The sequence below is a fragment of the Geotrypetes seraphini genome, chromosome 1, assembly GCF_902459505.1.
Source record: "Geotrypetes seraphini chromosome 1, aGeoSer1.1, whole genome shotgun sequence".
In the NCBI taxonomy this organism is placed as follows: domain Eukaryota; kingdom Metazoa; phylum Chordata; class Amphibia; order Gymnophiona; family Dermophiidae; genus Geotrypetes; species Geotrypetes seraphini.
Window position 1 is genome coordinate 223,618,256 of NC_047084.1, and position 23,816 is coordinate 223,642,071.

The following is a 23,816-nucleotide window of genomic DNA, read 5'->3' on the forward strand; positions in this document are numbered from 1 at the left end:
TCATGGCTTGATATACCAACCTTCACATGTATCTGGGTGGTTTACAATATTAAAAATTAGAAAGGTCTAATATAATTTTTGATTTAGGTGGGATAAAATAAAAAGAGGGTAAACCTAAAGCTATGACGAATTATGCCTGATTAGAAATGAGAGGTTTTGGGGGATAGGGAAATTTTAATTACGATGATAAATAAAAATAAAAGGAAGGGTAGGGAGATAGGGAGTAACGAGAGGGAAACAAGGCTGCCAGGGAGAGGGAGGTTGAGCTTCTTGTCCCACTGAAGACTGATGAGATTTGCAAACCACGGATGGCGAGGCCTATCTGGAGCAACTCAAATCATGAAACTAGGATATCCGGTGAATGACCTAACCAACTGGAGACCATGGAGGGGACACATAAAGGAGCTTGTGAGGTGGCCAGGGCTAAACTAAGGTGTCCAGCCCTAAGTTTCCATGCCCTGTTTGATGACTGAAAACGCGTATGACCCTAGAGTTCTCTATTGACCCCATCAAGTCCATCTGGGTATAACTTCAGCACTGTACAATCCGAAGGAAACGCTTTCTATGAGAGGGACCATTCTCCCAGGTCCAGGACTTGTCGACTGAATAATAATAATAACTTTATTTTTCTATACCGCCATAATCGAGTGACTTCTAGGCGGTTCACACTGAAGAGAGCTGGACAATCAGCGAGTTACAATATGCAGACAATCAGCAATTACAATATGCAGGTTCTTAAAACAGTGAATTACAATGTACAGTTTGTTAAAAATACAACATTATATGCAAGCGTGGACATATTAGAAGTAATAGAAATGGTTTAGTGTAGTTATTGTTTAGGTGATAAATCTATCAAATAAGGCAGTTTTTGTGGCTTTCCTGATCGCGTTGTAGGTCAGTTTAGCTCAATTTATGTAGTTGTCCAGCCAAGTTTGCTGTTTGCTTGCTTGTACATAAAAGACCTATCCTGAAAGGTCTGTTGACTGTTGCCCTGTGCACCACTGAAAGAGATAGAAGACGTAACTCCGCCCGGCAAAAGAACATGCGAGCCTCCTGGCCCAAAGAAGCGTTTCTTGTGCCCCTTGGTGAATTATATACGCCACCGCCGTGACGTTGTGAGACCACACACACCACTGTTCCTTCCAGAGTGGGCTGGAAGAGAGTAACGCCAGGCAAATCACCTGAAGCCCCAAATGATTTATCGAACACCACCATTGTCGAGATCACTGCCCCTGAATAGAGCAGTCCCTGCAGTGATCACCCTAACCTGACAAGCTAGGATCTGTCATAAGAGCTAGCCACTCTAAGATCTGAAGAAACCTGCCCTGGCAGACAGCCTCTCCCTGAAGCCACCAGCGCAGACTTCTGCATGCTGGTGTCATCCAGTGGAGCTGCATCTGAAAGGGATGATGTTGTGGAGACTATCAAAAGTTCTCCAAAATAGCTTCCAGCAGCCAAATAGTTTCACATCAGCTTCAAATGTGCTGCTGGAAGCTATTTGGATAATTTCTTAAGGAGAATCTGTATGGCTGTTGTAAGCTTTTCTGAGAATCCCTGAAAAAACCAAATGTGTTGGTGAAACGAGTGCTTGTTGGAGGTTTTGGCTCTGTCGTTGAATTGACTGTGTACTGGGAGAGGCTTATGTTTGCCGTTGGGGAAAAAGAAGAAAAAGTTTGTACCAGTGAATCCTTTCTAGTTCCGTCCTCTGGCGCCAGAGCTAAATATTTTGCTTCCTTTTTCAGCGATTTTGTATTTGGAACTTTGCATTTCATATATTTATAAAAATGTATTCTAAAAATTTTAATTTATATATTAAAAAAGAATTAAAAATGCTGTACACAGTAGTGAGGTTTTCCCCTTTTAAGATCTTGTTACATTGTGCTGCGGGTGAGTTTTTTTGCCCATGATAAGAAAAGAATGCCAGCTGTGAATCATCAATGATTTCTGCATGCTAAAAACGTTTTTGAGGCTTTTTCTCCACCTGTTTTTGAATTTCAATGTTGGATCTTAAAGAGGTGGCCCACTGCAGGTGAGTGACATTTTTTGCAATTTTTTAAATTTAAACATCTCTATCATATCTCCCCTCTCCCCCCTTTCCTCCAAAGTATACAGATTGAGATCTTTAAGTCTGTCCCCAAACGCCTTAACCCTTTCAGGACCATAAGGATCGTAGGCCAATTTTTGTGGTTTTGACGACATTTTTATGGTAAAAAGGGCTTGCAGATGCCAAAAAATTGATTTTTTTTGTGAAATATCATTATTTTTATTTAAAAAATCAAACTTCTGGCTTATGGACAGGGTGGCAAGTGAATCTTCTCGTCAATCTGGCAACAACGCTAATGAATGAATGTCGGAACCAGTTTGTTTACATAAAGGCAGTATCATATGGAATCCGTACATATCAAATTTAGAACTGTAGACTATCCCAATCAAAATTTATAGGATTTTAAAGTTATGGGACAAATATGTCCCTTGGTCCTGAAAGGGTTAACATGAAGACCACACACCATTTTAGTAGCTTTCCTCTGGACCGACTCCATCCTTTTTATATCTTTTTGAAGTTGCAGCCTCCAGAATTGTACTCAATATTCTAAATGAGGTCATACCTCTCCCTATGCAACCTAGCATTCTTCTAGCTTTCGCTGTCACCTTTTCAACCTGTTTGGCCACCTTAAGATCATCACATACAATCACACCCATAAGTTCTTCACCCCCTAAACTTACTGTTCCCTTGGGTTTTTGCAGTCCAAATGCATGACCTTGAATTTCTATTTAGCTGCCAAATTTCAGACCATTCTTCAAGCTTCGCCAGGTCTTTCTTCATGTTATTCACACCATCCGGTGTGTCTACTCTATTGCAGATTTTGGTATCATCCGCAAAGAGGCAAATCTTATCCGACAACCCTTCAGCAATATCATTTATAAAAATGTTAAAAAGAACAGGCCCAAGAACAGAACCTTGAGGCACACCACTGGTAACATCCCTTTCCTCAGAGCGATTTCTATTGATTACTACCCTCTGTCGTCTTCCACTCAACCAGTTCCTGACCCAGCACATCACTTTGGGACCCATCTCAAGGGCACTCAGTTTATTTATTAGACGTAGATGTCTGTGTGGAACGCTGTCAAAGGCTTTACTAAAATCTAAATACACCACATCTAGCTCACATCCTCTATCCCACTGTTCTTCAACCGCCAGTCCGCGGACCGGTGTCGGTCCACAAAAAAATCTTGCCGGTCCATAAAGGATTCGGGTCCCCGCTGCAACAAAACGTGCCGGCGTCAGCTGACATGCAACCTCCTGTTGCTATCGCTATGCTGGGACTTCTGCCTTCCACCGCCAGGACTCCTGCCACATATGCCTCCTGCTCCTGCCTTTGTCTCCGCACCTCCAGACAAGCAGCGGCAGCTCTGCGTGCTTTTAACTTAGGCACACAGCTGCCCCTAAGCAGTAGTTTAGCCGCGGTTTCATGAGGCAGCCTCGGGCCTTTGGTAGTCCAGCCCACATCACATCATCAAAGCGGGCTGGCCTACCAAAGGCCCTGAGGCTGCCTCATGAAACCGCGGCTAAACTATTGCTTAAGGGCAGCTGTGTGCTGAAGTTAAAAGCACACAGAGCTGCCACTAGCCTAAAGAGAGGAAACATTTGCTGGAGAGGGAAAGAGGGAAGGGCGAAGGGGTACTCCTGGACAAGGGAGGGAAAGGGAAAGGGAAGGGAAGAGAGTTACTGTTGGATAAGGGGAGGAGGAAAGGGAGAAGGGGTACTGCTGGACAGGGGAGGAGGAAAATTGGAAGGAAACAGCTGGCAGGGAGATTAGAGGAGGAGTCGGAGTCAGGAAGGAATGGAGAGATCAGATGAGGGAAAGGGGAGAGACAGAGGAATGAGAAAGTAGAGAGAGATTGATGCTGGGAAGAGGGTCAAATGAGAAATAAGGAGAGAGGGACAAAGATGTTAAATTTGGTGTAGGAGAGATAAAAATGAAGAGAGCAGAATGAATCATGTAAAAAGGAGAGAGGGGGCACAGGCTGGATGGAAAGGGGCATAGAAAGAAGGCAGATACCATATGGAAGGGGGAGAGGGCATACAGTGGATGGAAGGGGCAGATGCTGGATTGAAGAGACAGAGGGCAGATGATGGATGGAAGAGAGTGAAAAGACGATTAAAGCAGAAACCAGAGACGACAAAGGTAGAAAAAAATTTTTTTATTTCTATCTTGCAATTAGAATAGATCAGATTTGAAATATGTATCCTGCTAGAGCTGGACACGACAGCTCTAAAATCTACCCTGCAGGAAGCAATCAACCTCTACATAAAAACCGTGAGTATACAACGGAGAAATAATAGACCCCAGTGGTTCTCCACGGAGATCTCGGAACTAGAAAAGCAAAATAAAAGAGCATTTGTATCCTACAAACAATCACAATGACCGGAAGCTAAAGAAACCTATCTGGTGAAATCTATAACTGTTATAACAGGGATGCCAAACTCCGGATGGAAGAAAATATAGCTAGGCATGTTAAAAAAGGGGAGAAATCCTTTTTCAGGTATCTTAGCGACAGAAAAAAGAACACAGACAGGATTGTACGCCTAAGGAAACCTAACGGTAACTTTGTAGACTCGGACTCAGATAAAGTCGAACTACTCAATAGCTACTTCTGCTCAATCTTTACCTGTGAGGTGCTGGGATCCGGACCGCAGCTACAGACAAGGGGGTGCTCGGAGGACCCATTCCGCGATTTTGAATTTACCGCGAGCAACATCTACCATGAGCTATCGAGGCTAAGAGTGAACAAAGTCATGGGACTAGATAATCTACACCCCAGAGTACTTCGGGAATTAAGAGATGTCCTGGCAGAGCCGTTAGCTGCACTTTTCAATCTTTCCCTAAGCAAGGGAAAAGTCCCCTTGGACTGGAAAACTGCTAACGTCATTCCACTCCACAAAGAGGGATGCAGGTCAGAGGATGAAAATTACAGACCGGTGAGTCTCACATCAATAGTGTGTAAACTTATGGAAACGTTGATTAAAAACAGATTGGATACGATTCTGGATGACGAGAGACTGAGGGATCCCTACCAGCATGGATTTATGAAGGGAAGGTCTTGTCAATCTAATCTGATAAGCTTCTTTGACTGGGTAACGAAACGGAGACTGGGTAACGAAGGGGAGAGTCCCTGGATATCGTGTATTTGGACTTCATTAAAGCTTTTGATAGCGTCCCACACTGTAGGATGAATACGATGGGACTGGGAGAAACATTGACTGCATGGGTTAAAGACTGGCTCAGTGGTAGACTTCAGAGGGTGGTGGTAAATGGTACTCCCTCAAAAACGTCGTAAGTGACCAGTGGAGTGCCGCAGGGCTCAGTCTTGGGTCCAATACTACTTAATATCTTTGTACGAGACCTGCCTCAGGGACTTTGAGGTAAAATTACATTATTTGCCGATAACGCTAAGCTATGCAACGTTGTGGACAGCGCAACCGTGCCCGACACTATGAGGCACTTTTACTGGAACAATGGTCTAATACTAGACAACTGAGTTTTAATGCCAAAAAGTGTAAGGTTATGCACCTGGTAGCGGTAACCCCTGCAGAACATACACCCTGAATGGTGAAAACTTAACAAGAACTGTCGCAGAACGGGACCTGCTTGTAATCATTAGTGAAGATATGAAAACTGCCGATCAAGTGGAGAGAGCTTCAGCCAAGGCTAGACAAATGCTGAGTTGCATCCAAAGAAGTTTTGTCAGCCGAAAGCCTGAAGTTATAATGCCATTGTACAGGACCAAGGGGGGACCTCATCTGGAGTACTGTGTTCAGTTTTGGAGGCCATATTATTAAAAGGATGTGAAGAGAATGGAATCGGTTCAGCCAATGGCCACTAAGATGGTCTCAGGACTCAAGGATCTCCCTTATAAAGAACATCTAAGCAGACTACAGTTATATTCTCTCGAAGAACGAAGAGAGAGGGGAGACATGATAGAGACATTCAAATATCTTACAGGCCGTACTGAGGTGGATGAAGATATCTTTTTCTCAACGGGTCCCATGGCAACAAGAGGGCATCCGCTCAAACTCAAGGGTGGGAGACTTCATGGTGACATCAGGAAATACTTCTTCACCAAAAGGGTGATTGATCGCTGGAATGGTCTTCCATGTCAGGTAGTTGAGGCCAGTAACATGCTCGACTTCAAGGGACGATGGGATAAACATGTGGGTTCGCTAAGGAGAAATGCTTAGGGGGAGAGTTCTTTTAGAAGGAAGGTTCTTTGAGTGGGCAGACTTGTTGGGCTGACTGCCCTTTTCTGCTATCGTACTCTATGTTTCTTTTCCTCTTCCTTTTACTTATTTGCCTCACAAAAAGGTTTGTCGCTCTTACAATTACACTCTTACAATTACACCTTTCAGTTTTGCCCACTGCATTTCCACTCCTTCCAGACATTCCCATCCAGACAATTCCTTGACGTAATCCTCCATGCGAACAATGTTAGTTTTTATTAAGTCTAGAACTTTTGCTTTTGAATGAGCCCTCTCCATACCCATCTTAATATTAAACCGTACCATGCAGTGATCACCCACTGTAACATCAGAAACACTTTTCCCGTTTGTAAGACTAAGTCCAGTATGACCCCATCCTGCATGGGTTCCATTACCAACTGCTGGAGCAGTTCTCCTTGTAGAGAATCCAAGATCTCCCTACTTCTAGAAGACCCAGCAATAGGGATACCCCAATCAACATCTGGCATGTTAAAATCACCTATTAGCAAGACTTCCCCTTTTTTAGAGATATTCTGAATGTCTATTAAATCTCTATCTACTTCTTCCGTCTATGAAGGAGGCCTGTATATCACACCAATGTAAACATATTCACCATTCCCTCTTTCCAAATTGATCCACAGTGCCTCTTCCTTGCCCTGCAGATCCTGCAATTGTGTGGTTTTAATATGATCTTTACCATATAATGCTATGCCTCCTCCTTTTCTTCCTACCCTGTCTTTCCTGAACAAATTATAGCCCGGTATAACTACATCCTAGTCATGGTTGTCCGTGAACCACGTCTCCGTGATCACCACTATATCCAACTCCTCTTCTTCCATCATAACTTCTAGATCCAGAATCTTGTTTCCCATACTTTCTAGATATTGCCCCTTTTTCCCATCCGTGTAGAGGTATTCAGTGATTTACTTACCTGAGGGCTTATACTCACCCGGGAGCTTTGATCACCTTGCCCCATCACTTCTAGTTTAAAGCCCACTTCAGTAGATTAGCCAGCCTGCCAGCAAAGACACTTCTTCCCTTCTTTGATAGATGCACACCATCCCTGCTCAGCAGCCCTTGGAAAATAATCCCATGGTCCAGGAAGCCAAAATGCTCTTGACGACATCTTCCACGTAGCCACGCATTCATCTCCAGGATGCAAGCTTCTCTGCCCTGGCCTTTACCCTCGACAGGGTGGATGGATGAGAATACAACCTGCACAACTGCTTCACCTTCTCTCCCAGAGACACAAAGTCACTTTTGAGACATTCGCAGGGGTGCCTAGCAGTATCGTTAGTGCCAATGTGCATGAGCAGCATCAGATAGTAGTCATCAAGCTTGATGAGTCTTGGCAAGCTCTCCGCAGCATCTTGGATTTTGGCACCAGGTAGACAGCATACCTCTCGTGATATCATGTCTGGTCTGCAGATGGACACTTCTATACCCCTCAGAAGGGAATTGCAAACTACCACTACCTCCTAGTGGTCGCAGATCCAGTAATTTGGGGGATCTCGAGCTTTGGTCTTTCCTTTCCTTGGGATGCTCTCATCCCCTTCACTTTCAGGACAGCATACTTGTCTTCAGTTCAAGGGCGGGGCGGGGGGGGGGGTGAAAGTCACAGTACCAATCTTGCAGTGTTCCGTAATCTGAGTCCAGCTGCCTTCCCCAAGCACAGCCTCTTCTTCCCCACTACTGGAAATCTTTGATGCCTCATGAACGATTTCATCGATGTACCTCTCATTCTCAAGGATGCTTCTTAGTCTTGCCACATCCTCTCTCAGTTCTTTTACTTCCTTCATAAGGGATTCAAGCTGAAAACAGCTTGTACATGGAACTACTCCCTCTGCCTGGGTAACATTTTCTGTCTGCAGAGACAGAAGTTGTAACCTGAGCAGCAGATTTGGTGATACGATATTTCTCAGCCATATTATGGTGCAGAAGTACTTACACCTGGAAGAAAAAGAAGGAGCAAACAGTAGTTCATAGGTTGCTGTGAAAACTGTCTTTAATGCAGATCCTCTATAACCTTTCTTAGAACCAGGCTTACTGAGGGTTAGGCACTAGGTCAATATTCCTCCCCTCAAGGGTCACCTGTGGAATCTGATCTCTTAAGAAAGTCCTCATAGTTCAGTCTCCTCTTAAAAAAGTCCTCAGATTTCCATGGCCAAAAAAAAAAATAAAAAAAAATCGGCTAACAGCAATTCACACGGTCTTAACAACCGTGTTTTATGCATCCAACCCTAAATGGTTTGTTGAAGAAAACCAGTTTTCTGCTAAGCTCCAAGCTGGGATAGAAGCCGTGAACTATACAGAAGGGGTTTTGTTTTTTGTTTGAGAACCAGGGCTTCCAGGAATGAGATGATGCAAAAAAGAGAAATCAGAAATACTGATTTTTTTTTAAGGGGCAAGAGGACTTTTCTCTAGTTTGGACTGAATAAAGCTAAGTGCTAAGAAGTTTTCTTTTTGTTTTACTGAGACTGTATCTTTGTGCTAATTCCTGCGTATGACATGCATTTAACGAAAGCTATTTATGGGCCACTGGTAAGAGGAGTGTAAAGTTTTGCCCTAGGCATATCGCTAGATCCTGCCAAGTCTAAACTGGAGTGTCCCTGAGAGGTATCTAGGCGTCCATTTATGTTGAGAGCCCACACTCTATAATATACTTTTTCTGCACCACCTGGTTGTTCTGTTAAATTACTTCCCATTGCCACTGAAGCCTGAACACAAGACCCAAAATAGACTAGACAATACAAAAAATAACAACTTATTTATTTGAAAATTGTTGATGTGGTGAAATATTTTGAAGCAATTGTTTGTTATTTCTTGTTTATAATTGTATGTACTCTGCCTTGAACCTAATTTATACCCTCCCCCCCTTTTTACTAAGCTGCGGTAGAGGTTTCTACCGCAGGCAAGCGTGCTAAATGCTCCGAGACTGCTCCTATGAGTATCAGAGAAGCATTGGACCATTTAGCATCCCAGGCCACAGTGGAAACCTCTACCATGGCTTAGTAAAAAGGCCTTAGGGAGTTGGCAGATTAGAAGTTCTATATAACATGTGCATATATGCTAGCATGTAAGTAAAGAGAGATCACAAGAAAAATAATGAAATAAATACAATAGTACAGAGAGCAAAAGAAAAATGTGACAAAAAAACAAGGAAAGAAAGGTTTCTCCCAAAGAGCTATCTGTAAAATGAAATGGTTTAAGCCAAGACTTCTAGAAACAGAGGCCAAGTGTTTCCCCGCTTACATCTAGCCACTGTCTGTTTTATTTCTTATTTAGCTCCTCTAGAGGAGGGTTCCTACCTTCTGATTTCTGCTTCAGCACATGACGCAGGTGTTTCAAGGCCTCCTCCACATGCAGACCGTGTAAGTCAAGGACATTCTCAGATAGCAAGGATTCATTCAGTTTTTCAAAGATCTGTTCAGCTGCTTGAGTATTTGCTTCCTTCAATTTCCGACCATGAAGGTGACCCTTGAACAGTGAAAGAAGCAGCAAACGTTAGCTTTCTTCTGCGTGCCTGGACAATGAAATAAGACCAACTCTTGAACTGTCATGGCTCTTGCTGTAGCATTCACTCCTCAGCAATTCATCAGATTTTACAATAAAATAAAAAATAAAAAGCTCTGAAAGGTGCCTGTGTTGTGAAGGATCCAAAGGGCCTCTGGGTAAATGGATATAAGGGAGGAATGGAGAGAGTATGTCAGTCATATGATAAACAGAAATTGTGGAGTTTAACTGAGCCTAGATTTAGTGGCCTTGGGGGATATGAACTGTGACGAGAGGTATAAATTAGCTAGACTTAATGTTCCTGCCAAGAGACCTTGAAGCTTTGACAGATATCATGCGTCTTGCAGTAAACAAGTCCTGAGAAAGGGGGCTTGTATTGCTTTATAATTAATATTAAATTTACTAACCTTGGAGAAAATTATTTAACTAGTGAATCTGAATGTACTATACTGGATATGAAAGAAAGAATAAGGAAAGAACATATCCGTGTAAAGTTTAGCCAAAGAGAGAGAAGAGTTTGCTGTAAATGTTAGAAAGTATATGTCAGCAAAGAAGTATATTGATCAAAACTTTGTTATTGTGTAAAAGAATACATGGAATGTATTATTATGCTAATAAAAGATGCATGAGCTGAGAAAGGGTTAGAGTTCTGTTTGGCAAGACTGTCACATTTTCACAGCTGCAACTGCCTTCTCTCAGATGGGAGCCAATGAAGTGACTTTAGGAAAGGGATAATGTGAGTAAAACGGCTCTCCTGGAATATGAGTCGTGCAGCCAAATTCTGGACGGATTGGAGGGGAGCAAGATGGCTAAGTGTAAGGCCTGAGAGTAGAGAGTTGCAATAGTCTAAGCATGAGGTGATGAGATCTCTGGCTGCTTACTTTAAATCCTAACTTGTGTTTAGACACACCTTGGGCTCTGAAGTCTAAGAGCCGAGGTAAGGGTATGGAGACTGCCAGGTTCTACTGGAGCAATCACAAAACGGTCATATGTTCTTCCCACTGAATTTCAGCAACTGATGGTAAGACAGACAATGCTCATCTACCACATCTTGGAAAAGTACACCCTTGTATAACACACAAACTCCATTTTATTTTCCTTTCAATGCAAGTTTCTTGCCTTTTTATGAGTATATTTAAGCATTTTTTTTTTTCTTATTACTTGGAAAGTTGATTTCATCAGGTTAGTATTAAAGTAATTGACCTTGCTGTCTAAAATTCAAAAAGATCAGTTTTCATTAAAAGTGCCTGAAAGTTTTGAAAACTAATTGTGATTTTAACAAAATGTCTACAGATTTCCAGTGTACCTGCTCATACCATCTTGAACCTGTATACTGCATTTCATTTTCTTGTACATAGTCTATTAACACTAATGCAGCCCAAACTTTCTTTCAGCTCCGGCATACTAAACGGAGTAAATGTTTTTCGCAGAACTCTAAATGGAGCAAATGTTTTTTTGCGGCATATTATAATTGAAATTATAAAATTGTAAAATCAACAAAAAATTAAATGAGAGTTTATTTAAAGTTCTTTAAGCTATGTATGGTAATTGTAACAATGGTGAAACTAAAGTAGATAGAATAGAATTGCTAATCAATGCAATGGATGTACTTGTTTTGAGTGCAAATTAACTCAAAACGCAGCTTGATAGTCGACAAGCAAACATGCATTTCATCATCCACCATCTACAGTTCTCTTTTTTTCAATTTAATTTGTCAGAGCTGAAAATCCAAGTTCACAAAGATAAGAAGATTCAAATGGTAACAAAGCCTCGATTTCTTTGTTGCTCAAGTTAGGATAACTGCTACATATAAAATAAATATAAATCGAATCGAATCTTCTATTTGTGTGTCGCTCATACCTATACAGGCTCAAGGCGACTGTAAAGAGAGATAAGAGGGGAGAGAGAGGAGATGGATAGGTAGGAGGGAGAGGAAGGGGAGAGAAAAAGAGGGGCGAGAGGAGGAAGAGGGAAGGGAGAGAGGAGAGGGTAAAGGAGATTAAGTATCGAACAGATGGGTTTTCAGTTTTCTTCGGAAGATGATGTGGCAAGGTTCAGTTCTGGTCCGTTCTGTAAGGCCATTCCAAGTTTGACTCCTAGGAAGGTAAGCATGGAGTGGAAAACTCGTTGCAGCCATTCAGAAAACAGCACGGGCCGAAGCGGGAGCACGGAAAGCTTTGCTCCTGACCGCCACACTCTTCTGACCTCTGTGCCGCTGGCTGGGAAGTAAGAAGAGGAGACAGCTAACGAGCATGGAAGGGATTTTAAAAGGTACCGGAGGGGGGGGGGGGAGAGGGATGTTTAAAATAGCAAGACAGCCATCTAGGAAGGGATGGATTTTTAAAGGTACTGGGGGGTGAGGGTGATGTTTAAAATACAAAAAAAACTGTCTAGGGAGGGATTTTAAAAGGTACCGGGGATGAGGTGGGGGATGTTTAAAATACCAAGACTGCCATCTAGGGAGGGAGGATTTTTAAAGGTATGGGGCGGGGGGTATGATTAAAAAAGGTACTGGGGGTACGTAGGGGGTATGGGGGATAATTTAAGGTACTGGGGGGTATGGGGGATGATTTATGGTACATGGGGGTATGGGGCCTGCCTGCCATTAGGCCAGCCCTGTTCCTGCCCACCACTAGACCACCAGGGGGGGGGAGGGGCAGGGTACAAAGCCTGGCAGGGAAGTGGGACAGGGTGCAAAGCCTGACAAGGAGTATGGGGTTGGGTACAGAGCCTGGCAGGGAGAATTTGGTTCAGAATGTTTTTTTCTTGTTTTCCTCCTCTAAATCTAGGGTGCCTCTTATGGTCAAGTGTGTCTTATGGAGCAAAAAATACAGTAAGCTTTCAGAATATTAGCTATCCACCTCTACCTCTACCGCCAATGAGACCAACAGGGTTGCCTGAGTGGGTATTTTGTCATTTGATGACTCTAGGAAATTTATAAGATTCAAAAGTAATTGCTGGATCTATGACATGCGCTTCCTTGACCTTAATGGTTAAGAAAGCAGGAAGGGAATTAATAATAATGCAAATTGAAAATGACAAGTTAGCATTAGGTAATTGTAGCATTTTAAAATATGTTTGGAACAAAATGAAAGAAGATAAGAGGTATGTTATTAGCTCTCATCAAAATTTCTATAACTACTTGCTGAATCAAATGTAATCTATCTTTGATATTCTTGATCCTAATCTATAAAGCTGGCAACTGCGGTTCTATTTTTGTAAACTTTGGAATGGAGGTGTAGCCTAGTGGTTAGTGCAGTGGACTGAGAACCTGGGGAACAGCTCCTTGTGACCCTGGGCGAGTCACTTAACCCTCCATTCCAGTGGAGGGACAGGAGTCCTGACTGATGGGTTCTCTCCCCTTATTCGTGAGGATTGCAGAAGGCATCATTTACTTTTTTTTTCAACTCCGTCTCCTACTATCACTTGGCAGTGCTTCAGTCCCTCAGTTTTTCCTTCGGCTAGTTGAGGTGGTGTCATTTTTTTCTGCTCTGCATCTGTTTTATTGTTTAAACATTTTTTAAATCTGATCTTGAGGCTTCCTGCTGCTACAGAGGCTCCCAGAGATCCTGTCTGGTTCAGAGGCCTGTAGCTAGGAAGATATGGGGGGGGGGGGGGGAACCCTTCAGGGCACCTGCCTGACCAACCTGCATTAATTTTGGGACAGCTTGAGGAAGGTACCCCTGGAAGTGCAGCTTGCCCTGAATTTGGTCAGGCATTTAAGCACAGGCTGAGTGGCCCTGTTTTGGTATAGAGGACTATAATAGATGCCGACTGCATTCCCCACCTTGAGGACGCATAAAGAGTTAATGGGCTCAAGGATGCCAGACCCATGAGGTCTGTGTAAAAAGCAACCTGAAGAAACAAACCCCTGGAGGAACTTCAGGCTTCTGTGAGGCAGAAATATTCTCCATGTTCCAGCTGCAGTGAGAGTTGATGTAGGTACAGCACCTTCCTATTCTGTGAGTAATTTCAAGTTTTATTAAAATTTGATTTAATCGCTTATCAGAGTTTCTAAGCGAAGTACAAAAATTAAAAAGGGTACAATAAAATTTAAAACAGACATATTGATTTAACACAAAATACAAAAAGGATCAGACTGACAAACAAGAAGGGAAGGAAAGGGGAAAATACATTTGTTGTAGGATAGAACACACAGGGTAGGGGATTAAACACAATTAGGTAGGGGATAAAATTAGGTAGGGGATAAAAAATGGAGAATCTTGGAAAGGATGGAAGAAGGTACAACTGTTCATGGGATGTTATAGAATGAAGGCATCCTTAAATAAATAGCTTTTTAATTTGCCTTTGAACCAGTCAAGGGTTTTTTCTTCTCTTAAAAGCGCATGTAGTTCATTCCAAATTTGCAGAGTGGTGACTGAGAATGTCATGGCATTTTGTACTAATTGTCTTTAGCGACGGAATAGTTAGAAATTGTTGGTAGGTAGACCTAAGTGGGCGAGTGGGCATATATGATATAAGAAGTTTGTCTATAAATTGTAGCGCTTTTGATAAGTGTTTTAAATGACAGCAATATTATTTTATATGAAATCCTATAAGTAACCAGGAGCCATCGTGTCTTTTCTAAGAGTGGTGTTACATGGTCGAATTTATTACCGTTTGAAATGAGTTTCATGGCTGTGTTCTATATTATTTGGAGATGATTTATTTCCTTTTGGGTAATTCCCTTGAATAGAGAATTACAATAGTCGAGTTTGGCGATCACTAAAGAGTGGATCATAATGTTTAATGATTTGGGTTCAAGGAATTTTGATATTGAGCGAATCATATGAAGTCTCTAAAAGCTAGATTTGACCACACAACTAATATGATCGCGATATGAAATTTTTTGATCAAAAGTGACTCCTAGGATTTTAATGGTTGTAACTGTTTGTAATGAACTATTTTTAAGAGTAATAGGGGCACTTAAGGTTATCCCTTCTTTTCAAGGGAAAAGCATTGTCTTAGTTTTTGGGATGTTTAAGGCTAGCATATTGTCATTTAACCAAAGTCTAATTTGTTTTGAGTTTTTTATTTATTCTGGTTATTTCGTTGATGTCTTCAGGATCCAAGGGGTGTAAAAGCTGTATATCATCTGCATAGGTGAATATAGAAGAGCCGATAGATTGTTCATTGCTCCATACACGACCTAGCTAGAATAAAAGTGCCGGTTAGCAGAAAAATACATTAAAATACATTAAATTTAAAGGGAAAGTACCCTTTAGACCGGCACAGCCTCAGGATTCCCCCCCCCCCCAGAACAGACTCCACTGGCTCTCTAAGGCGGAAGCCTGACTGGCATTGGTGGCCAGGCTATCAGCTGAGGCACCTTTACAAAAACTTAGTGGGAGGTGGGGGGGGGGGGGGAGGGACCCAGCATGAGACCTGCCAGGTTTGATACCCCCGTGGTCGGACGGATCCTCAAACAGGACCTGTCCAAGCTCCATCTGGCACCAGAAAGGGTACTAGGAGTCCTAAACAAACTCTAACAGCTCTAACAAGGGGAGCCTTAATTTTTTTTCCTATCTCACCTGCTTGGAGACTGAGAAAGACAGGGTTAGGAGGGGGAGCCTCAGCTAATATACTACAACCAAAGTTTTGGTCTCAGTCTCTATCTGCTGGTCACAGTGAGATATTACCCATCAGTAAAGAACTGTACCGGTCTAGAGAGCGACATATAAGAGAAGAATTGCTGGCTGGGATCTTTGGGGGGAGAAAAAAGTAACAAGTGATAGCTAAAATAATTAGAGGTTATGAAGAAGATAGCTAGCTTTATATTTTAAATAGATAGCTTTACGTTTTGAGATGCTTTTGGATTAATTGGAATGAGCCTAGGTTCCGCAGCGGGGCAGGGAGGTTATTCCAAAGCTCAGTGAATTTGAAGAAAAGGTATTTCCCTAAATTATCTGCATACATTACACCTTTTATCGAGGGGAAAGATAGTTTGAGTATGTGGGTGGATCTGGTAGTGTCAGGTCTCGAAGAATTCCAGGATAGTGGGATTAAGGGAGGAAGAACGCCATGTAGCTATCATCTTAACATTAGGAAAATCTTTTTTTTTAAAAGGCCCAACAGTTTCCTCTTGCTTTTTTCAGTTCCCAGCTCAAATTGAAACAAGGGCTGAGACATGGTGCCATGAAACTATTTCTAACTCAGATTTTCCCCTTGTATTTATAACCCCTCTGATTTCATCAGCTCAGTTATTACAGACACAGTTCTCAGCTAAGTATCATATATCAAGATTTTTTCCACAACTCTGTCACCATAATAAAATCACTAACACTACCTCCCCCCAGCCATCCTTTCCAACAAGGTACTGCAAACATCTGTACAGAATACCTAAACCATCTGTGGAGTGGAAAAACTAATTGGGATTCACACTCACGACCTCTGCAAGAAAGTGGTCAGTACACTTACTAAGAGAACAGACAGGCTTAAAACTATAATTCTTTATTACCTGTTGTGCATAAAATGTTGCAGCTCCCATCAGTCCCCTTTGATGGGCCTCAGCTGCCTTACGGAAACATTCCAGTTGCTTTTTGCGGTGAAGCAAGGCTTCTGCTCGCAAGTCCTCATAGTCTGGGGTCTCAATGTCCTGAAAGTCTCTTGCAGTCAGAATGTCCTCTTCTACTTTCCCCTTTTTTGTCTGGAATAGCAAATGCTCAAAATGAGGACACTGGTTTGAGATGTCAAGTCTTTTCATTTCACTGCAGCAAAAAGCAAACAAATGCCTGTTCTCCTTAATGAATCAAGCTCAGCACAGTCTTTAAAAACTATATATTAGGTATACCCAACATGTTGACTAAATAGGCTAGGATTCTTCTGCTTGGAGGAAAAAATGGTTGAGAGGATATAGGAATGTAAGTCTATAATATTATGAGTAGTTTTGAATAGATACAAAGAAAGTCAAAACATCACAAAACTAATAGATAGTATTTTGAATAAATCTGAAAAAACATTTTTTTCACTCAGTACATATTTAAGCTGTTGCCAGATGTAGTCAAGACAGTTTTAAAATAGCTGGGTACAGAAAGGGTTGGACTATCTTAATGCGGTGTAATCTGGTTGTGCAGAATCACTTAAAAAAATTGTAAATGGTACAGAATACTGCTATTAGATTGATATTTGCTGCTCATAAATCTGACAGAATTTTCTCTTTTTCCTTGAGCTTCTCTGATTGCTTATTGAAGACTGAGGGCAATTTAAACTGTGTAAACTGGTTTTCACAATATTATTTGCGCCTTTCTTTTTTATTATTATATTTATTAATTTCAATCTTAATTACCAAGCATAACTTGTACAGAAAGCAAAATTGGTCATATAAATGTTCCAAGATAATAAACAATAACAAGTAAATAAAATAATTTAGACTAATTAAGCTCAAGTCCTCAAAATGGATCAAATGTGTTATAGTCTAGCGAGAAACAAAAGAATATTTTACTTTAGAATCAAGACTGGCTAAGGCATTGAGTTGCGGTGTATATACCATCAAAACAGGGCTCAAGATTGTTCTTTTTCCAAACGAGATAAAGACAAAAAGTTTGTCGACTGGTTTGGTTCATAAAAGACATATTTAACTGCTTGATATACAACAATACATTTACAAGGGTGCCGCAAATAAAAGTGGCACCCAAGGATGTAACCCCAGATTTCAATAACAAAAATTCTCGATGATGCTTCTGCGTCTCTCGTGTCAAGTCAGGAAACATTTGTATTTTAAGACCTAAAAATTCTTTGTGCTTATTTTTAAAGAAAAGTTTTAATAACCATGTTTTATCAATTGACAGAGCTACTGATATAAGCAAAGTAGATGGCATTGCTGCCTTTTTATCTTTATCAGATACTTCCAACATTTCAAATAAGTTTAACAATTCTTGATTTGGTAAAGATTTATGAGCTTGATTTTTTTCCAGGAAGATAATATACTGAGGAAAATGGAGGCAACGTTTCTTCTGAAATATCTAAGATTTCTAACAAATATCTTTTAAGCATTTCCCTAGGAGTTACAGATGTAAGCCTAGGGAAGTTAATCAATCTTAGATTATTATAACGAGAATTATTTTCAAGCATTTCCACTTTTCTTCTAAGGTTGACATTGTCTTTTATCAGGGTCTCATGCAATTGTTTAAAAGTTACTATATCTTGGTCATGTTTCTGAAGCAAAAGATTAGAGGCAGTCAATCCAGCTTTTATATCTTTTAGATCTTTAGAATGTTCCAGGAATTTCTTTTCAATTTGTTGAAGTTTGGGACTTATAGCCTTCACAAAACCAGCCATAAGATCCCATATAGACTCTACTTCAGGTCTTTCAGGCATTATCACTGGATTAATAGCAAAGAAAGTCTCACCGGTCTTCAAACTTTCCTGTTGTCTTCCAGCTTGGTCTAATCCGCCCACCGAGGTTGAATTAAGATCAAGTAATCCATCTGGAATCCCTTGTATTGGAATTCCAGCCTCCAGACTCCCCACCGAAGTATCTCTCTCCTCTGGGGAAGAGAGACAACCAATCTCCAGGGTTTCCTCACCCCTGGAGAGCTGGTACTCTAACGCTGCGGGGGCGGAGCCCTAACATCAGGGATTAGCGTTATTTCAACCCCAAGAGGAACTGCAGTAGCCTTGCCTATTCCCTGCGTCCTCAGCAGGCTGTCTCTCGACTCCACCAACGCCAGCTGCAACTGTCGAAAAATTTCATCAATGTTGCCAACAACAGGCACTGCGGGGTGCTGTGAGGCGGTAGCGGCACTTCAGCCTCTCCATTTCGGCATCAGGTAGGAAATCTATTTTCTAAGAGTGAATTCTAGGACGGAAATCTCAAGGCACGTCCTGTCACGCTGCCATATTGGATCCCTGCTCCTTTCTATATGCTGGACTTTATTCATTTGTTAACCGATAGAACTTATTCCTCCTATCAGTAGCATGCCCAGCTTGCTGGCTACCTGGGGCGGAGCACTCCTCTTCTAGTCAGAGCAGCCCCCTCCTCCAGGCAGCAGGGAGGTGTAGGGAGCAGTCATGGGGCCATGATCCACATTTGTGCGACCACTGGCTCTGCCAGTCCTCCGCCCCAGAATAGGAAGTTGACGTCAGAGGGGGCAGGGACGGTGGAGCAGACTCCCCCACATATGCTGATTGCAGCACCCCCAACTCTCTGAACTCAGGTGGACTACCCTCCCCACTCCCCCACCCTTAGTTCACTACAGCTTCCTGTAATCAGACATTATTACATTTTCCAAGTGTCAAAAATATGAAATCTCAAAAATTGTTCATATCAAGTATCACTAGTGGTAGAAGATTCTGCCTGTACCTATATTAAAGATGCTGAGAAATTATTTACAAGTTAGGAAAGCATTGAAAACTTATCTTTTTCAAAAATTTGTTTTATCTTAAGTCTTATTTTACCAATGTTTTAAGCTGATATTTAATTTGTTAGTATTGTACAGTTTATTTTTTTCCAGGAATGGCCTGGTTCTTTTAATTTATCATCAGCATAGAACTGCATAGATGACTGTGGAATGCAAGTATTTTATTTCTGATGTAATGCATCATAATTTTGATGTGATATAATTTAATGTTAGACAAGTTCCTGAAAGAAAAGTTCAATCTCATTAGCCATGTAGACTTGGGAAGCCAGTACTTGTCCATGAGAGTAAAGATAAAACAAAAAAACAAAGAATCAAATCTACTCTCTATAATCTGCCATGCATTTGTTACTTCATTTGGCCACTTACTGAAAAAGAGATGCTGGGTCTGATGGACCTCTGATCTGACCCAGTATGATACATCTTTTATTAACCTTTCTATAATTAATTTTTCCTACTGATAAAGTGTTGCCTGAAGCCTGTGGGAATAGTGCAATTTGCCTGTGATTTGAAAACATGATGGTAGATAAAGGCCAAATGGCCCATCTAGTCTGCCCATCCACAGTAACCATTATCTCTTTCTCTAAGAGATCCCACATGCCTATCCCATGCCTTCTTGAATTCAGACACAGTCTTCTCTCTACAACTTCTTCCGAGAGACTGTTCCAAGTTTCAAGTTTATTGATATACCGCTTTACATACCAAAGGGTCTTTTAAGGGCGGGACCGCCGGAAGAGGAAGCAGCGTAGACGCAGGGCTAAGAGAAGGGGCAGGACCGCCGGCAGAGGAAGCAGCAGGACGACGGTAGGCAGCTTCTACATGATGGGGGGGGTGGGGAGGCTGTGGGGGTGTGAGCGGTCCTTCGGGGTGGGGGTGGAGGTGTGTGTGCGAGCGGTCCTTCGGGGTGGGGGTGCGAGCGGTCCTTCGGGGGGGTAATCGGACGTCGGGGGGGGGGGCATCAGGCTTTCAGGGTGGGGACAGGACTTCAAGGGGGGACAGGACTTCAAGGGGGAGAGGAGAGTCGGGGCGGGCTAAAGGAGAGTCAAGCTGGCCAGAGGAGAGTCGGGGCTGGCCAGAGGAGAGTCGGGGCGGGCTAAAGGAGAGTCGGGCTGGCCAGAGGAGAGTCGGGCAGCGACGGGAGAGTCGGGGTGGCATGCGCGGTATAGGGGTGTGCGCGGTATATAAAAATTTATTTACATAAATTACAGTTTCCCACGCGCTATACCTGTGTGCGCGTTTTACACGGGTGCGCGGTATATGAGTGAAAATACGGTAATGGTGCTTGATCAGTCATTTTTTTTGTAATTGACTTCCTTTTGTATTAGGCAAATAATACACTTGGGGAAAAGGTGGCAAATTTTCCTCTGGAACTTGGAGAATTTCAACCAGGTATCTCCTAAGCATTTCCCTAGGAGTTGGACTAATACATTTTTTAATTATCTTTCAGAGGTCAAACCTTGTTTCCTTAGGTCATTAAAGTATACTGCTGTTACAGTATCCTGTCCTGAGGAAGGAGAATTTGGTCTCTGAAAGTTAGTCAAAAATGTATTAAAATTAGTCCAATAAAATGATCACCGTATTTCAATTTTCTATTTCTAAACATTTATCAACACAGCTACACTACTACATTATCCTAAAGCAAAAAATAATTTTGTCTACCTTTGTCATGTGGTTTCGGCTTTCCTCATCTTCTTGTCATTCTCTTTCTTCCATCCACTATCTGCCCCTTCCAGAAACTGTCTGTCTCACCCTGCCATCTCTCCTCCTGCCCTCCCCCCCTTTGGTCTGGCATCCATCATCTTCCCTCTGTTCCCTCATGGTCTGGCATCTCTCTCCTTCATTCCCCCCTGTGGTTTTTAGCATCTCTCTCTTCTCATTTCCTCCACTCAGATCTGATATCTCTCTCTCCTTCCACGTTCTCTGGCATCTCTCTCTCCTCTCTCTTCCCTTTCCTTTTCTTCTCTGGTCTTCCTTCTCTATTTTCTGCCTACATCTTAATTAAATTCTTACTATTCAGTCCTCAGTTTCCTTTTTCACCGTGTCTACCCACAGCATGCCACCCCTTTCCTTCACCTCTCCACTATCTCACTAATTCTATCTTCTTCCCCCTTTTCAGCATGTCCTTTTTCTTTATCCCCTCCTTTCATCCAGTATGTGTTCTCTTTCTCCACTTCCATTCAACATTTGCTCTCCCTTTCACTTGACATTCATAGAAACATAGAAAGGTGATGGCAGAAAAGGGCTACAGCCCATCAAGTCTGCCCACTCTACTGACCCACCCCATTAAGTCTGAGTGCTGCTCGACCCACGTAGGGATCGCACATGGATGTCCCATTTATTCTTAAAGTCGAGCACGCTTGTGGCCTTGATTACCTGCGTCGGAAGTTTGTTCCAGTGATCTACCACTCTTTCTGTGAAGAAATACTTCCTGATGTCACCACTAAATTTCCCTCCCCTGAGTTTGAGCGGGTGCCCCCTTGTGACTGAGGGTCCCTTGGGAAGGAATATATCGTTTTCTACCTCGACACGACCTGTGACGTACTTAAAAGTCTCAATCATGTCACCCCTTTCCCTGCGCTCCTCTAGAGAGTACAGCTGCAATTTTCCCAGTCTTTTCTCGTATGAGAGACCCTTGAGTCCAGAGACCTTCCTAGTGGCCATTCGCTGGACCGACTCAGCTCGAAGCACATCTTTACGGTAACGTGGCCTCCAGAATTGCACACAGTACTCTAGATGAGGTCTCACCATGGTTCTATACAGTGGCATTATGACTTCAGGTTTGCGGCTGACGAAGCTTCTATTGATACATCCCATCATTTGCCTCGCCTTGGATGAGGCCTTCTCCACTTGTTTGGCAGCCTTCATGTCTGCACTGATGATCACTCCCAAGTCCCGTTCCTCTGAAGTCCTAGCTAGTGTTTCTCCATTCCATGTATGTTCTGCATGGATTTCTGCTGCCGAGATGCATGACCTTACACTTCTCTCTCCCCTTCTCCCCACTTCCATCATTTGCCCCTTCTCTCCCCCCCCCTAATTCCAAACGACTCATGCTTCCCGCTTCCATAGATTTAACCTGGTTAAATCTATGGACGCGGGAAGCATGAGTCATTTGATTTAAGGGGGATTTCCTTGATAAAGCCCTCTGGGCGAAACATAGGTCTATGTTAGAGTGCCTACCCCCACCCGTGTAGATTAAGATGAGTATCTATTTATATTTAAAGCAATATAACTTATAATGTAGAAAATATTTGAAAGGTTGAGACCAATGAAGAATTTTGGTGCCTATATTCTGTATGGGTATAAAGTCTAATATATATACGGGTGGTACTGCTGAGGTCTACATTGATAGATAAGACTCTTATGATATAATCTTCTGTGATTATCGCTGAAAAATAGCTGGAAAGCGATGACCACAAATGCTCGCAGTCTAAGCAACAAAGTTCATGATCTGCAAGCCCTGATGTTAGAGGCAGATCTAGATATTGTCGCTATCAAAGAGACATGATTCAGTGAATCACATGGATGGGATGCAAACATACCGGGTATATAATCTTTTTAGGAAGGTCAAAAAGGTGGAGGAGTAGAGACTGGAAGCCCTGAATATGTATATCCTAGAGGAAAGGAGAGACAGGGGAGATATGATTCAGACGTTCAAATACTTGAAGGGTATTAATGTAGAACAAAATCTTTTCTAGAGAAAGGAAAATGGTAAAACCAGATGACATAATTTGAGGTTGAGGGGTGGTAGATTCAGGGGCAATGTTAGGAAATTTTACTTTACGGAGAGGGTAGTGGATGCCTGGAATGCGCTCCCGAGTGAGGTGGTGGAGAGTAAAACTGACTGAGTTCAAAGAAGCATAGGATGAACACAGAGGATTTAGAATCAGAAAATAATATTAAATATTGAACTAAGGCCAGTACTGGGCAGACTTGCATGGTCTGTGTCTTATATGGCAGTTTGGTGGAGGATGGGCTGGGGAGGGCTTCAATGGCTGGGAGGGTATAGATGGGCTGGAGTGGCAGGCCTGTGAGCAGGAGGGACTGGGTATCCCTCCTGCTGTTTACTTCTTGAATAGGTATGAGTGAGGTTTGGGGGGTGTAGGGGGTATCCCTGCTGCCGATTATTTTTTTTTAGGAAGGGGAGTTGAGAAGAGGAAGGGTCAATTCAGGGGGGTTCTGGCCAGGGGAGGAGGGGAGGTGTCAGTTTGGCAGGTGTGTGGGGGGATCGTGGCAGCAGGAGGAGTGGGTACCCCTGTAGGTTTTTTCGGGTTGTTAGTACTGATCCAATTCTGGCATGCAATGTTAGGCCATCGATCGGATGGCTGTTTTTAATATTAATGACCTCATTTGCATGACAGAATCGGAAAATGTATGACCACATGGAAAACCACACAATGAGCTGTTTTGTGCATCAGGTCGGCAAATTTGATCAGTTGCTAAACCAGTCAAACCAGTTTAGCAACAATCTTTAGACAATGGGAGACTTTAGTGCATCTAACCCTCAGTCTTCTTTGCTAGAGAAAATGTGGCTGAAATCATTCTCACCTGCACCTGTGGAGGAGTTACTCTCTAATGGAGGTAATTTTATAAACCTTGTGTATATGTACAATGTTGAACTGAGCACATACAAGGCTTATTATAAAATTAGATCATACCTAAAAATATACATGGTGCAAGTAGGTGTGAAT

General features: G+C 42.4%; 1 protein-coding gene across 7 annotated transcripts in view; it reads right to left on the reverse strand.

The window, feature by feature from the left end:
- N4BP2 (NEDD4 binding protein 2) overlaps positions 1–23,816 on the reverse strand; it is a 225,373-nt gene that overhangs the window by 22,819 nt on the left and 178,738 nt on the right. For 4 of the 7 annotated variants that reach the window (XM_033947102.1, XM_033947095.1, XM_033947076.1 and 1 more), the window contains 2 exons: positions 16,230–16,418; positions 9,568–9,736 (listed from right to left, as the gene is read on the reverse strand). In XM_033947102.1, the coding sequence (XP_033802993.1) occupies positions 9,568–9,736; positions 16,230–16,418 (358 nt within the window). Of the gene's footprint in view, positions 1–9,567; positions 9,737–16,229; positions 16,419–16,460; positions 16,480–23,816 lie in introns of those variants that run through there. The other 3 variants (XM_033947120.1, XM_033947109.1, XM_033947113.1) reach the window with 3 other exon arrangements.